The 16,941-nt window shown below is 41.1% G+C and overlaps 1 protein-coding gene across 1 annotated transcript in view; it reads right to left on the minus strand.

Annotated features, from left to right (window-relative positions):
• The window catches only part of VIPR2 (vasoactive intestinal peptide receptor 2), a 53,050-nt gene extending 38,688 nt beyond the window's left edge, over positions 1-14,362 (minus strand). Inside the window, exons 1-2 of the mRNA XM_062621510.1 lie at positions 13,967-14,362; positions 10,758-10,860 (exon numbers count right to left, since the gene is read on the minus strand). Of these exons, the coding sequence (XP_062477494.1) occupies positions 10,758-10,860; positions 13,967-14,017 (154 nt within the window). The 5' untranslated portion in view covers positions 14,018-14,362. The remainder of the gene's footprint in view (positions 1-10,757; positions 10,861-13,966) is intronic.
• Positions 14,363-16,941: the final 2,579 nt, after the last annotated feature.

The following is a 16,941-nucleotide window of genomic DNA, read 5'->3' on the forward strand; positions in this document are numbered from 1 at the left end:
TCAGGAAGGGAAGGTGGACTAATAAACTTTTATAGGCATGTTTTATAGTAGTACTAATAACAGTGTTTATAATATTTCTATCTTCAAATCAGGCAATTGACAATTGAAAATTTAAAATTGCAATTAATGCTAAAGGGAGAAACAAAACTTTTATCCTACCAGTATTATCTCCATAAGTTTATAGAAAGTATAAGGAAAAGTTTGTTCCTTTCAGTAGAGAACATCAAACCTGGATTAGGAACTTCTCATATTCGTATATAATACTATTCTTCAGAATATTTATCTTTTTTAGCAATTCACTATTTATTTACTCTATGCTAGGAAGGTCATGCCCAAAATCCTGAGTTAAATGAAGCTGAGAAAGGAATATTTTAAAGTTCTATATTTGCCTTAAACCATATTAGTGATATTAAACTTGGACAGCTTTTGTTTACGTGAAGCGTCTAGTATCCTACTTTCAAAGTTTCTTTCAAAGTACATGTAAACTAGGGAAAACACAAGGATGCGTTACAGGAGCAGCAACTGTATTTGCCCTGGGAGTATGTCCAGGCTGCACCATGAGGAGAGTCACTGGCATAACATTCCTATGGGCCTTGCTGTCCTTTGGAAGACATCTACGTGTGATAGCTGTGAGGGAGCTTCTGTGTTGTACCAAAAATAGGGTTTGGAGATTAAAACAGAAGAGTAGGCAAGGACTATGGGGTAAATTCTGCATTCAATAACCAGTTCCACAGAACCCTCTTTATACACTCTGTATTTGTATTTACCCTAATCAGTCCTATCCTTATTTGATCAATCGCTTTGTGACTAACCTCAGTTTGCCAAATTCTCCAGTTACCTGAAGAGGACTAATTGTTTTGGTTCCTTTAGTAACTCTGCCTCCTAGGCAGTTCTTCGTCCTTACCTTAGGATAAGGGAGACTTACTTAGGACAAGGAACTATGAGAGTGACATTCTTTTTAGCTGTATTCCACAGTTGGCTAAATTCTTGTTCCCATTGACAATTCACTCTTTTCAGGTTTCTGGTCCTTATCTCTTGAATGAGTGTTTTTAGCAACTGACTCAGAGTGTAATATATTTGACATCCATAAACACTCCTATTTTCCCTGATGATCATGCGGAGTTTGATCTTTCTAGTGTATCTGCCCCCACAGCTGGTTCATACATTCACAAATTAACTCATGAGTTTATCTGCACTCTATTTTACATGTCTGCCTTCTACTCCCTTCTAGCACTTGCGGCTTTTCTTTTAGCATTGGTAATGATGTTTCTAAGATGATGTTTACTTGGTTATCTGCATATAAATTTGAGAGGTTTGCATCTGAGCAAGTCATCTTCATACCCTTTGAAGTCAACAGAATTTAAAGGTGTTTAGATGCTTCCTGAGTTGCAGTACTGGATCAAAATCAAGTCCAACTCTCTATGATGAAATACCAGGGCTTATGCAAAGTAAAAGAATGTTTACTTCAGCCAATTCAGGTCATGCTTCCTTCCCAGCTGATTTCAAGCCAGAAACAACATCAACAATGCAACATACATGTCATCAGGAAGACAAAGGAACTACTTTCTTCATCTGCCAGCACTCAGAACTAGTGACAAAATGAAACCGTTTTGCTTTGATGGATGTACTGCCTGAGCCAGCATAAACAAGCCCTAGAGTACACAAGAATAATTAGCATCTCGTGCGACTCCAGACGTTTTTAGTTCATGCCCATTTCCAGTAACAAGTAGAGCAGAGATGAGTCATGAAAGTGTTCATGGACACTCATGAAAGCTGATGACTTTCACAAATTTTCCCTTTTGTTCAATATACTCTCTGTATAATGGTGGATTTGCTGCAGTAGTCTGCAGACATTTCATAAAATCATAGAATGGGTAGAGCTGGAAAGGACCTTAATATCATCTGGTTCCAACCCCTCTGCCATGGGCAGGGAAACCTCACACTAAACCATGTCACCCAAGGCTCTCTCCAACCTAGCCTTGAACACTCCCAGGGATGGAGCATTTGCCACTTCTCTGGGCAACCTGTTCCAGTGCCTCACCACCCTCACAGTAAAGAACATCTTCCTTATATATCTAACCTAAATCTCCCCTGTTTAAGTTTATACCTGTTACCCCTTGTCCTATCACTACAATCCCAGGTGAAGAGTCCCTCCCCAGCATCCTTATAAGCCCCCTTCAGACACTGGAAGTCTGCTATGAGGTCTCCATGCAGCCTCCTCTTCTCCAAGATGAACAGCCCCAATTTTCTCAGCCTGTCAGAGCTAAAAGGCCTTTTTTCAGAGGCCTTTGTAAATTTTTTTGACACTGCTCTATGGACCGGGCTAATGTTTTGGCAAAAAGGCAGCTGAGCAACATGGACTTCAACGCTCCACTGGCACGTTTTCTCTGAAACAACCCAGAAAACTCTTATTCAAGATCTGATTACAGGAAATAATATACAGACAAACTGAGGTCCAAGTCCTTTCCCACTAAAATTAATCAACATAAATAGTATGAGATTTCAAAGCTAGCTTGCAAGACAGAAATCAGTATACAAGTTTTTGACATGCGAAACATTACAAGTCACTAGTGTTTTCTGAAAAATGCATTTTTTTACCTCAGTTTTTCCTCAGTTTTTTAGGATTTTACAGGCATCTACAGCATAGGAAAGAATTATACTTTTTCAGACTCCTTAAATCAAGTAGATTAAATAATACAAAAGATGTAGTTCCTACATACATCTAGACTACATTCAAATGCATCAACAATCATGAGAGTGAAACTTGAGTGGCTGTCATCAGAAATTCAAGAAGAACATTAAGCCTCAATTTATGTATATTTACAGGCTTATTTATTATGGCACAGGAAATCTGAGAAAACTGCTGAAATGTCCTGGAGGCATTTATAGTCACTGAATGACTGCAGTGTGCTGTTGAAAACCAGTCTAGGGCTGAACACTGAAATGATGTTGTTAGTGGTGTGCTGGTAGAGGCTGCCAGAAGTACAACTTTTGAACAGTAAAACAGTGCTTTCCTGGACTTTCAAATCACACCTTTCCTCATTTTACCCTCCTCTTATTACTACAGGTTTTTGACAATATTGCAGTTACACATCTTCTCTTAGCAAAAAATACCCATATGCAGAGGTGGGATACAATTCATTTGCATCAATTTGTCTCTTCCATCCCCGCAACATATCTCTGTCGTACAGCATGAGCTTAATTGTGCAAATTTTAAACTAGCAATTAATTTCCTACTAATCTTGGAAATTCAACATGTGGCACAACCAGAAACTTTGTTGAGTCTCACAGGTCTTCAAGTAGATACTGCTTTTTAACCCCCGTAGTATCTTTTTAAAATGACATATGCAATATTGTCAGTGTGAGAGAGAATGATTCACCTCACATGAAAATAGGCCAGATTAATTGCTCGCAACAATTGATTGTTTCTCCCCAGTGTCTACAGAGCAGCCAAGAGTGCCATAAGTACCTATGCTGTTGGAAAATGAAAGTGTGATAAATGCTATGTGAAATGTGTCTCTTGCCCCACATAGAACACCTAACTTGATCAAGCTTGATATTCTCCTCTCTACTCACTTACCTTCTACTAGTATCTGGCCAGCCATTAACTCATTCAATGTTAGGATTTCTGGACTGTCATCCACCACTGCTGAATTCCATAAAATCAGTATGCAAGCTGATTTTTCTCTGGAAATTCTACCCATCTCCCACATATATAAACCCATTTTCCACTTCCTTCAAAGGATATTAATTAAGTAAGACACAAGCCAGTTTTATTTTTAGCTTTAAATAAGGTTTTAGGTTTGAGATCTATTCATAATTTTACCAATAATTATACAGAAAATATCTCACATTTTAAATAAAACTTCATTAGATGTTCATGGAACATCTGCAATTTTCTTTATAATTAAAATTTCTTTATAATTAAAAATAAATATTCTAAGGATCTAAAAGTATTTTAATATACTTTCTTTTAATGTTCATTAATGGATTCAGTCTCTATGTTTACATTCTGCTTCAATAAATTCTCAAGCCTTGAATGTTTTTGTCCTTTCTGATATGTACATATATAAAACCAGTCCAGCTCTTGATCTGTTTTAGCTCCTCAACTTTTTCCTGTTAATAAAGCTAGCAAAGGCAAAAAAACCTTGTTCGTCATCCCTATTTCTGTGGTGTCTAGAAAAATGGTCCTGCACCTTACATATAACAATCACTTTTGAATCTCTTAATTGCATCATTTATTTCTCTGGTTTGTCATTCACAGCATATCCAGGGAAACAATCAGTCTTCCTAGAAAACCTTTGTTCAGTGACTCGTTCAAAGTATGGCCACGGTGTCACTCCTTGATTGCTCTTCCCTCCTTTTCCTCTAGATGATATTGCAGATACTATTCTTAGCTAGTTTCAGTAAGATCACTTACTTTATTTGAATGTTTGGTCTTTAATTCTTGTGATTTATTTGCAGATATTTCATAATGAAAGAAAACACAACAGACTATAAACTACATCTGTTTCTCCTATTTTTCAGCTTACATAAATATTGCCACCACATTCATCATCCTGCTACCTAATATCCAGTCTTTGAGCAACAAGTTTGCTTACCTACATGTGCTTCCTCATCTATAAAGATGTACAACACTGAGTTTGGATTGGAAAGTTTTGTTTATATATACATTTTATTCATATATTAACCACTAGGTGGCACTTTGCATTTGGATTCAAAAACTTGCCCATTCAGAGGGGAGGTTTAGCATTTTTAAACTGTCTAGGCATTCACGAGACATGAAACAAAATGAGAGGGCTTTGAAAATCAGCCAGAAAGCTGTCAGCCAGACTAGAGTTTACTTTTCAAACAGGGAAACGTTTTGGGTTTTGTACTTAATTTGACAAAGCAGAAGCAATCTCACCTCTTATGGGCAATGTTTTCTAGACTGTATGCAAGTCTGAACGCTGAAGCATACAATTTAGGCCACATGGGAATTTATGAATATATACAGACTGAAAGTCTTTCTTCATTTTCACACAAGTAGTAAGAAAGAACAGAAAAGGCGGTGCTAGAGAAACAGCAAGCCAGCAAATGGGAAGCAAAGCAAACACACACCAGAACTGCTTAAAGTGGTAATAAGAATAAAAAGTAGCACAAATACTGTTGCTCCAAGCTGCACTGCTGAAGTTATTTGCTGTCTACATTCACCAGGGCCGTGAGTGCACTAATAGGTCTTAATGGGCCTGACCAGCCTCACACCCCTGCTCAGGATCCCACTCGGGCTCAGGTCTGGGCATTCACCAATGTGGTGGGTGCACCTGAGTTCACGCTTTGTCACGGCAGTGCCTGTGCCAGCCTCTGCCTGCACCCCAACCCACCTCTGTGGCCCTGCCCAGCCATCCCAGGGATGTGCCTGACCCTGGTTCCTGGCACCTGCAGGCTGATGTCCTCAGCTGTCCCTACCCATAGAGGTGCCCATGCCCAGGGCTGCCCGTAGCTGCCCTCCAGCTGACTTGGCTGTGGGTGGGATGGGCTCTGCCTGCCTGTCCTACCTGCCCAGGGGCTCCCAAAGCCCCTCCACAAGGAGCTGCCAGCCTGCAGTTTATAGGTTTTCAAAAGCCAGCCCTACTACCAGGAATGGCAAAACCACTGTTACTGGGATTTCTAGGGGATTAATGGCTTTTCACTAGATGCAACATTTCAGAAGAAACGCCTTATTTTTCTTCTGAGGAACAGTCTCTCATTAGAGAGTCAAAAAATCTATAAGATAATTTTATATTTTAATGTAATTTACATATTTTTAGGGTTCTGTAAGGAAATACGGACATTGCCAGCTAAAAACTTTGAAAAAAACCTTCTTTTCACCCAAATCCATCCAAATCTTCTATCAAGTAAATCCTGCTTTCCAACTACTCAAAATGTTCTTTGGAGACAAGCATTTAGTTTTGTATAACTAGACAGCACTCTAATCTTACCATAAGAACACAATTTCCATTATACTGCAAAGATATTCACGGATGTATAGTCAAAGCTATAAGCTTCCTTCATCTTCATGTTGCCCTGATTTAGACATACTAGACATTCTTCAAAGAACATAATTAAACATCAATCCCCTGTTCATATAATCCCCATCACAAAATATTAAAAGTCCCTATAAAGTTTTGGGACCACATATTTCTGTTAGTTTAGATCATGTCTGACCCATGTGCTATTTGTTGTATTAGCTGGAGGTTTTTTAGTGCTTTGGTATTCAAGATTGCTTCCTTGTGGTGTTTGAACTTTGGATGTCATGGAGAGTAGACTGCCATAGCCACAGCTGTCTTTATCAGGACTCAAGCACAGAACTATGCAGGGCAGTGTTTTTCTGAATCTTATGAAAACCAGAATAAATTCACATACAGCTGTGAACTTTCCTTTTTCAGGGCTCTAAATGCTACTTATTAATGTATACTGATGAATTTCTATTCGGGGGGGGGGGGGGAGAAATTTCAGACCTTCAAAACTGTAGAATGTATCTGTGGCCACAATTCACCTCTTTTAAAAAAATTCTGTTATTTCACTCTTAGTAATCTTTATTATGTGATATTTTTGAATGAGGCTGATCATCTTCACAATTTAGTTCCTGTTGGTTATTCTTCAGTAGGCAACTCCTTTCACGCACAGTTCTTTCTCTCCTAGTGCCCAGCCTCCTCAGATAAGCCAGCTCCACCTCTTTCCCTCAAATATCCCAGTATAGCTCCCATGAAGCCCAGACACTGTCAGCACCATAAGGATGATCAGTTTTATGTGGTGTCATTAACAATGATGCTTCCACTAATGGATGCAAAAATAAACATGCAAAGCAGGCCCTTCAGCTCCCCTCATAAAAATGCATGTGAACAGTAGCAACGTCTGTACTACAGCTAGAAAAGCAGCAATGCAGATAAAAGAAAGAAAAAATTGACCTGTCAAGAGCTACTGGCGGCGAATGAAAGGAAGTTCCATGATCCCACTATGTACTTTAATTCTACCTTTAATGCCACTTCAGACAACTCCAAGCAACACTGTAGTCTGAACTAATGACTCATTTTACAGAGAAAATTGCTGCAAAGCCAAACAAAAACTGTTGCAAGACACTGATGAGATTGAGAGGATTAAGAAAGGGGGAACCTTGAGGAGATTCAGTTTAGTGTAGCAGAAGAAACGCTTCATCTGGCTTTCTGTAAGTAAGTCTGCTATTTACTGATGTGGAGGAAAGAGTGATCGTCAGGTTGGCTTAGTTGTATTCACAGTCAGTCTTTTTGTGAGACACAGAGACGGAGGCAAGGAAACGCAAAACAGACACCTTTCTTACTGGAGAAACAACCTTAACAGCAGAGGTTAGATGGATAAACTAACTTTTGGACAACTTGCCAAGAGTCCAACATTTGAATATTATTCCTGTTCTGAACAGGAAAATGTGCTGTGTTTCATTCACAAGATCATGAGTTCAGTGCTAGAATGACTCAACGAAATTCTACTGGCAGTGTAATTCAAGAGATCAGATTATACAGCTACATTGGTCCCTTTTGCTTTAAATTTATGAGTAGTAGTCCTGTCTCGTTTAATTTCCCATTACTAGCTGCATTATGAAGCCTCTCTTTGAGAGGTTTATGAACTTCTTTCCAAATCCACTTCTCTTTCCATCTACATCCCTTCTGCAGAGTTAAGATGTCACATCTAAAATTAAAAATGTGAGCTGGCATATGAGTCTCACAAAAAACACATTTTGGAAAACAAAAGCCAAGAAGACTGATTGAACTGTGCAGCCAAAATGAAGAAAAAAAAAACAACCTAGACTTATTTTTTTATATTAAATATTTTTCAAACTTTCTGTTGTAGAACCCTGTTGTGAAGTATACCGAGTCTTGAAGTTTTTTTACCATATTGTTTCACTTTATGATTAAAGGTGGACAGAAATTAGTCAATTACTTTATAAGGAAAAATTCTAAATACTGAATAAAGACAGAAATTTGCAGTGGGCCAATTTTTTAATATTTTCTATCACTTTTATTGGCAGCTTTCTGTTTTCCATAAGAGGACAAGCCACGGGTAGTAGATAAAAAATAAATCAGTATCTTTCCATATGGACCTCAAAATCCATAGCTATTATAAGCTATTTAGAAAGCAATTAATCTGTCACCCAAAATGAACGAGCAAAAGAACTCCTCTCCTAGGCTTCCACCTAAGGTGCATCCATACCTCAGGTGTCAAGTCATAGGAGGAAAGAAGAAAACAAATGCAGATAGAAGCTAATGCAGTCTTCATAAAATAAACAACTAGATTTGCTAGAGAGCACTAAAGAGGAAGGCACTGCCACAGATCCTTGGAGAGTGACTTTCTTCCCTAAATGGAGTGTAGTGCTCTCCACTAATGGAAAAGTCTGTGCTAACGCCTGAAAATCCCCCAAAGGGTGCAAAGCAGGAGGTCCAGATATTTGGCAGTTTGGTGTTGGCAAATCAGCAGAATTTACACAACCTGGGGCTGTGGTTTTACCATATCCTTACCATTGCTCAAAGGATATTGCACCGTATTTGTACAGCGTTTCCTTGCAAAACACACTATCGCTTTATTAAGCTATGAAGTAGGCAAATCCTTCACAGACTTCCTAGTCAGTGATTTTAGGCGCACTACTCAGTGGGATTCTTCAGCCCATGTTATGAAGCAGCTCACGTAAGATGACTGCAACATTTTATTATGTAAAAGAAAAAATACCACAACTGCCTTTAAATCTTTCCTTTTGTCTCCCTAAGTGGGAGCTGAGAAGTATTACATAAGGCATTCAATATATAATTGCCATCTAGGTCACAGGAGAAACTACATAAAACCTGGATCCTGCAAAATTCAGTAGCTATGCATGCCAGCTAAATTCTGGAGCATGTTGCATAGAGGAGTGAAGGCTTCTCAGGTGCCCAAGAAGTTAATGAAAAAATTCCCCTGATTTTGATAACGGAAGTTCAAGCCTTCAATGGAAAATCAGTGAACCTTTATTTCCAAATGCTAGACAGGACTGTTGCTAGATTTCATCATAGCTTTTGTAAGGCATGTAGAATATCCTGAAGTTAGAAAAGCATGACAAGGGCTATATAACTATCTTTCCCATACAGGAAAAAAGTGAAATAAGATTTGTGAATTTATTGTAATTAATTGTTTCAAATGTACTAACAGCTTCAGGTTCCAGCTTGTTAATTTTCATTAGTAATTCTTTATCAGTAGTTAGAGTATCACCGTGACAATCTGTAAGTCTCCATTCAAATATTCCTTACATTTCTAATAAATTCCTTAGTAATAAATTCTTAATAAATTCCTTACATTTCTAATAAACTCTACAGAGTTTATTAGAAAAATAAGGACACACAGAGAAAAGATGTTTTTGGAAATGCAGATGTATATATTTAACATAGGCTTCTCTGAACAGGTTTTTGGCAAAGGTATGTGGTAATGTGAAGCATAGGATAAATTCTCTTATAACATTAAACATACAGTTTTTAAGGGTTCATTACCACACGGGATTCATTCTAGTATCCTACAAAATGGAATACACTCTTAGTTTCAGCCAGACATTCAATTAAATGTATAAATCTTTCCACTGCTGTTTTATCACTACCTACAGGACTGAATCAACATCAGACTCACTGTCTCCTTCCAAAACATGAAGCTCTTCTACAGCAGTTTCCCTTCAGGAGGCACGCCTCTTCCACTGAAAAGAGGCTGTGAAGAAAATATTGATAGAAAATGTCTTTCTTCCCCTAGAGAACCCAAAATAAAACTGATGTGCATCACAAGCCTTGGAACTCAGCATCTGGATCACAAAAGTGGATCTTGAAGAAAGATTGACTTTCAAAGCCATATAATAGCAAACAGTGAATTTACTAATTCAAGATTTAATTCATTAAGCTGAGCTACTGATTATTTCTCCATCTGGCTTCACACTAGTATTATTTATGTAACAGTCACCTCTCTTCACCACTCATACAAATAAAAAAACCTAAATGTAGTTGACTTATTCCAGTAAGATTTTGCTTGGAGAGATACCCAGATAACTTATTCACTGTTATTATAATTTTTATGATTACTTATCTGGATTAATAAGAAGAGAAATTATAGTAAAATACAAACTGCTGATGACCCTTTTCATTATTTTCCTGTATACTAATTGATATTAGAATATACACAGAGGGAGTTACATATTTAAATCAAGAAGAGAGGTGGACAAAGCATTGTGAATTGGGACTCATGCTTATGCTCAAGGGGCACTGCAGATGGTAGGTCCCTAAGGTACCACAGTCATCTTCAGAGAGCATCCGAAACAGACTGACTATGAAAAAACAAATACACTGTGTATCACCTAGTTCAGACAAAGGAAAACAAATGTACTACAAAAGTACTGCACTAATCCTTTACTGTCATCCATAGACAGAGAGAGATGCCTGGATCCAAGGCTTTCAGCTTTTCCTCAGACTTGTTCTTTCTGCTGGTCCTATCATCACCAACCTGCAGCCACTCTGCCAGTCAGGACACATACTAGCAGCAACAACTTAAACATGGGAATACTCCCATGTAGCGTTCCACCCAGTGCGAGCAGAGTGCCTGGCACACCTCTCACGACATCCCTGTTCCAGCTGTATGTTTAAAGCACAGCCTGCCTAGATTCTAAAATACATAAAATTCTAAGCTAAAACACGGCAACTGCAACAGCAAACAAGGTCAAGGGAGAAAATCTTGTCTCTACATTACAGCTTATCTTTTCTTACCTTTGTAGTCTACTGGCTTTGCATTCTTTAGAAGTTCCATGCACCTTGTTTCCTCCTTGTGAATCTCCAGCTGAAATCTGCATTCCGGATGGACACCATTCACCTGTGCCAAATCAACAAACAGGCCAGGGTCTTGAAATATGAATTAAAAAGGTTTATGAAGAATGCATCTACCAGTAATGAAACCCCCAACTTTAACTGGCACTGGTTTTGCCCAAGTATGTGCTAGGCATTTTACTGGTACAGTCACTACCCATTTTAGCTTCTCACACATTGACTTTTCAAAACAAAATGTTAAAGTAACCTACTGGAACATTCACTGGCTCCTTCCTGTAGCATTTCAAGACCGATTGTCACTTACAAAAAAATATATTAACTTTCTAGTGCATTCAACAGCATTGTTTCTTTAGACTTTTTCCTACAGAAAAACTGAGTTAAACTGAAGCAGGAAAGTAAACACATTTGCTTTTTTTGTTTTGTTTTTTTTTCCTTTGTAATAAGTTAGGAAGCTGAAAGTTTACTACAAATCACAGAACATGAAAACTGAGCAAACTGCATTCACGTTAGCATTGTAAATCTTGCTTTTGTTCCCTGTTCCGCCATGTATATTTTATCTCCTAAAGGCCCCAGAGCATGATTATTTGGTTCAAGCAAGTGCTACACAAGAAGAAAATTCCACTCCTTCAAAAACGAAAGCACTATTGCTTTTACTTGTTTATCTCCCTGTCCCCAGTTCTTTGGTTTTCAGAAAGGCTTATTTACATTCACAGGAAGAGACAGGAATATAGTACTGGGGAGAGAAACAACACACCAGGAAGCTGTACTGAAGTCAGCTCGATTCAGAGAGGCAAACGCAGCCTAAAAGAGAAATATGCAGAGCCTGTGAGAAACTGCATGGGAGAAGCAACTGTCGTAGGTGACAAATGGGAAAGTAGGAAACTTCACTGGAGCTGAAGGGCCAGTGAGGTTAGCAATGAAATAAAAAAATGTGAATATGCAGTACTTCGGTCATCCTCACACTGGTACTTACCAAGAAAAGGGTGGTCTCTCTCCACGATTCTCACTCTTTTTTTACCTTTTCTTTAGGAATCTCTGATTCATGAGACAATATATTTCAAAGTGGTAACAACTAAAAATTGACCAGGACCCAAACTTAGTGCAAGAACCTGGTTGTTCTGCAGAATCCTTGGGGCAAGCCACTTGTGCAGCTTTTAGAAACACAGCATAATAGCCATAACAACAGGAACTGTTATGAAAACTCATGAAAACCTCTCTTCTCCAAATCTTGCAGTTCTCATCTATACCATCAGAACCTTACTTCCTTTTCCCCATCTTTTCTCTATATTGACTATTCAAAATATATATTTTCAGGGGTTTGTTTTTTTTTTCTAATTTTTATTTTTATAATTCACAAAAGTGAATTTGTACAGATCCTTTAACATCAATTGGATTTCTAGCACATGTAATAGTAAGTTCAGCATTATACTGATGATAACTTTTGCTAAATATTATCTCTGTTCCAGAGAGCTCCCATGTAAAATCAAGTCCCATGTACACATAACACTTTCAATTGCATTCTTCTTTCACATAACTTTTTTTTTTTTTTTTTTCCAAATTGCAAGCATTTAGTAACTGGGAGTAGGTCTCTTCCTCATCACAAAGTATCATAATTACCGGGTCTTGGAAAGGCAGCTTCCAGTAAACAGAAAAGTTAACTAAATGAGGGACAGATCAAAGCAGCTACTGCAATTCAGAAGCCTGCCAAGTGACTTCTCTCTTACTTCCGAAAGTTCAAGTTTCCCAGTATCAGTGGTCTGATAGCAAAGGTTACTTTGAGAAGGTACACTTGTTAGTACTCTAAGGTAACACATTACTTCTCAAATCTGGGATTCGTGCCAAAATGTAACATACTTTGTGTTAATACATACACCTGTTTCATTCCTATGTCCTTCATCAAGCTAGAGTTAGGCTTCAAGACAATGTGGCACTGACCACATCCCGAGACACATCAAGAACTCCAAAATGTTTTTTTGAGGGCAGCCACCACCTTTCAGTGCTGGAGTTCATCTATCTTTCCCTGTGCTTAACCAAGAGTAACCAATCCTTTGTAACCAATGAATACAGAACCATGTGTGCTGTGTTGCACACTGTAAAGGTACACAGTGAGGAATCTCTGTGGTTTTGGTAGCTTAACAATTTTTAAGGCGCCCAGAACAGCAGTTTGACTGGAAAACATTTCTTCTGACAAGCTGCATACATTTACCTTCAGCATCATTTCCCGGCTTTTGGTAGAAATGATGTGTTAATTTAAATGTACAGGAACAAAAAACTGGAAAGATTTAGAGGGCAAACTGTTTTGTTGTTCATACACCATGTTTCCAGCAACGTTATACTTTTACAAACAACTAAAGAAACACACAGAAATACAAAGATGTTAAAAGCAGACGCCCTAAATTTGAAGGCTTTAATACTCTGAATGCTTTGCATGTTGCTATCCGGTTGCATGCACTGCATCAATGCCATTCCTTATCAACCACGCAGGGTTTTTCCCCATGCCATGCTGCCAGCGACCCTCCAGCCCGTACCGCGGCAGCGCTGTGTCTAAACTCCGCAAACTAGTGCTAGACACCGGCGGCGGGGGAAATTGCGGGGAACAAGTGACCGGGCGAGGAAGCGCCCGTTCCGCTCCGCCGGGTACGTGAATGTGGATGTGGATGGGACCCGGCCCGCGCTGCCCCCCGCCGGGGCGGAGCCGTCCCAGCCCCTGAGGATCGCCTGGGGTGCGAGGCGGTGCCCCCCGGAGCCGGCAGTTCGGCCCGGCGCTGTCTGTGCGGCTGGGGAGCCGGCCCCCGGGAGCGCCGGAGGGGAGGTGGGCTGGGGGTCCCGGCAGCGCGGCGGAGCCTTCTCCCCGCGAGAGAGATCCCGTCCGGGACACACGGTGAGGCGAGCGGCGGCAGCCACTTGCTCCCCGAAGTGAGCGCGGGGAGGCCAAAGTCTCCGCATCTGCTGCGGCTACCGCTGAGACCCCGCTCCGGGTAACGGGAGAAGCTGTCACGGAACGGCCGGCCCGGCCCCGGGGGGGTCGGCACTGGCACCTTCAGCGGTGAGAAGAGCCGAAGGGATCACCCCGTCCGCGGTCTGGAGGGCCGAGTGTTGAGTCTTCTCCCGTCGCCGCGGGCGGTGCTGGGGGTGAGCGCGGCATGACTTACCCGTCCCAGGCTCCAGCAGAGGGAGAGGAGGAACACCGGCAGGTTCCTCATGCCAGCCAAGTGCCGGGGCTGGCGGGCTCCGCTGCCCCGCGCCGCTTCGCGGGCCGCTTCCGAAGGCAGCGAGCAGGAGCCAGGTCCCGCTGCGGCACCATAGGGCCCGGGGGCGGCTGCCGGGGCGCAGAGCCGAGCACCCCCGCCTCGCGGCGGCAGCCGCCCTGCGACTGGAGGTGGCTCCCGCACCTGCTCGGGCCGCCGCCAGCAGTCCGCTCCGGCGGCCGTCAGCTCCCGGCCCGACTGAGTCCCTGCCCGCCGCCGCCTCTCTACGCTCAGCTCCTCCTCTAGACACCGGCTCCCTTCCCTCTCGCTTCTCAGCTCCTCTCTTCGGCGTTCTTTTCTCCTCCTCTCCCTGCGCTGTTGCCCCCCCGCAGGAGATACGGCTCAATCCTCTAAGCCGGGACGCCCCCCGCCCATCCCGGATCTCCCGGCACTGGGGGTTAATCCTGGGGTAAGAACGTCGTTTTCCCCGCTCTGGCAGCCACGAGGTGCCGGAGAAGCCCCCCTCTCCTCATGTATACACGTTCTGAGGAGCCTGCATGCCCGTCCCAACAGCGGACAGGCGCCAGCACTGGGATGATCAAGCACAGTCGCCCCAAGCCAGACAGACACAAAAACCCCACACACAGCTGTGGGGTAACTGAAGTGATTCCTGGCAGTGTCAGTCTAATCACTGGGTAGATCAGCAACTGTATTACAAAATACTTGTTCCCCTCAAGCTGTTCTTTTTTCCCCAGTCTCGATTTAGGACCAACAGTTTAAGTCAACTCTGTATTATTGCCTGGCAGTTTACACCAGGCATGGATCTTGGTTTTGCCTCACAAGGCATATAAAATATGTAATTGACATTTATATTATGCCATGCCTTTTGTTATAAAATAAAGCAGGGTGCTGGCTTTAAGATGGTAATGAGAATAAATTAGAATTGTCTTTCCACTGTCTTATATGTGCTGTCACTTAAGTACTATATGTTAAAAGGGACTGAGTGGGCATTATTAGACTCTCCAAATAGCCTTATGACATCCCAAATAGCCAGCTGTAAGCAAACCAATGACATTTCTAGGAAAAAGCTCAAGACAATTTTCATGTTTTTAAAGCATTTGCAGAAATTCTTTCTATATATTGATGAAAAAAAGACCTGTTTATAACCTGATATCATTAAAAAGAAATAGTATGAACCATAATGAGCAGTGTTACAACCTGCATGCTGAGAGCAGAGAGGAGCATTTAATGGGTAAAGAAAAAGTTCTTGCAGGATGGAATGTGATCAAGTAATGAAAATATTTTCAGAAAGTAATAGCCCTTTGGATTGACTTTGTTGTGTGTGTGACAGGTAGACTGAAATGCCAAATTGCACCTACTCCTGAAACAGCTGGGTAGGAGAAGAACCTGGCTGTGCCACTAGCTCTGAGATTCCTGGGCAAATTCTCAGGTCAAACTTCTTGGAAATGAATTGCACAGTGCAGCCACCCCCGTTCCTGAGACCAGTATCCGAGGTTCCTCTTCGGACTCCTGGTTATTGACACATGCAGTCTGGGGGTGCTCCTCACAATTTCTTAAGAGCTATAGGTCTTTCCAAACTAACAGTCTCAAAACCATTTCTCTAATCCTATCTTTCATGGGATCTGATTCCTTATCATTGTAAGGCTTTGGAAAACCCTTTCTGTCTTCTCTCTCTTTAGAAGTTATTTCTTGCACTTTGTGATGACTTGTGTTCTGTTCAGAGAGCAGCCATTCTCATGAGTGAAATTTGTACATGTCAAGGCTCTTCAGGTACTTCAGCAGTAAACACAACAGCAGGCTGTCCACCAGCTGGTCTGCTCCAGCAGCTGAGGACACAAGAGTTGCCAGACACCAAAACCCAATGTTTGAATCTTGGAGCAAATGATTCATTAGGCTGTTGAAGCCGAGTAGCCTGGGAAACCAATTAACAAATTAGTGTTAACGTTCTGTGTAGAAACAGTCTTGGGAACTGTCATCATTATTCCTTCTGTGGAATGACACTGACTGGTATCTCGGGTAGCAGGCAGTCCTCATACCCCAGAACTGACAAAGAAGTTTTGAAACTTGCATGTTCTATCAGAAGATTGTCCAGAGTCAGATTTTTGTGATGTTTTCTTTTCAGTGAATCAGCTTATTTAGGCAAAAAGAAAAGCCACCAGGTGTTTCTCCACTATTTCTTCTGTCACTATTCCCAATGGTTCTTTCACGTGAAAGAGGCACCAGATGAAAGAGATGCATCAAATAGTAACATTTTTTGTTAGATTTTTTTTTGCCTGAAAAGAATACAGATTATTGGTAGATGAAGCCCAGAAAACATGGTTCAAGTTCTTTTAACTTAAACATAGCACATTTCAGAGGCCTTTTATAGCAGATGAAGAGGGGAAAAACAAACAGGAATGGAGCTAAAATGACTGTTGATACATACAGGTATATATGAATGAGACTAACACTCTTATGCAGCAAAGAACGGATAGCATTGTGAAGGAACCAAGGAGTCATATACATTTAGACAGTTAGAGTAGATTTGGTGCCATTTCCAAGAATGGTCTTTCAGATCCAAAGGAAAGAACAGAGAGATTTTGTGGAGGTACCCATGAGGCTCAGAAGGACTGCATGGACACAGAGGAAAAGGATGAAGTCCAATCACTGAGAGAAATTCATATCCTTTTCGCAGGATAGAGGTGGCAGATAAGTGAATGCATTTTGATTGAAATAGGAAATATTTTGAATCAGCAGAGTCTGGCTGTTACAGAGAGAGCAGTAAAAGTGGAAATGGGAAGTTCGGCGGTAGGTAACAGATATAGTGGCAAGCAGTGTCAAGGTGCTGCAAGCTCTCTGCTCCCACAGCACATGCAGGAGCCAAAAGGTTTGCTCCAATTTCTACCAGTGGAAGAGTGCCTACCAAGGAAAGGTAAATG

Source organism: Pezoporus occidentalis, unplaced genomic scaffold, assembly GCF_034315485.1.
Source record: "Pezoporus occidentalis ecotype Australia unplaced genomic scaffold, CSIRO_AGI_Poc_V1 ctg23, whole genome shotgun sequence".
NCBI classification, from domain to species: domain Eukaryota; kingdom Metazoa; phylum Chordata; class Aves; order Psittaciformes; family Psittacidae; genus Pezoporus; species Pezoporus occidentalis.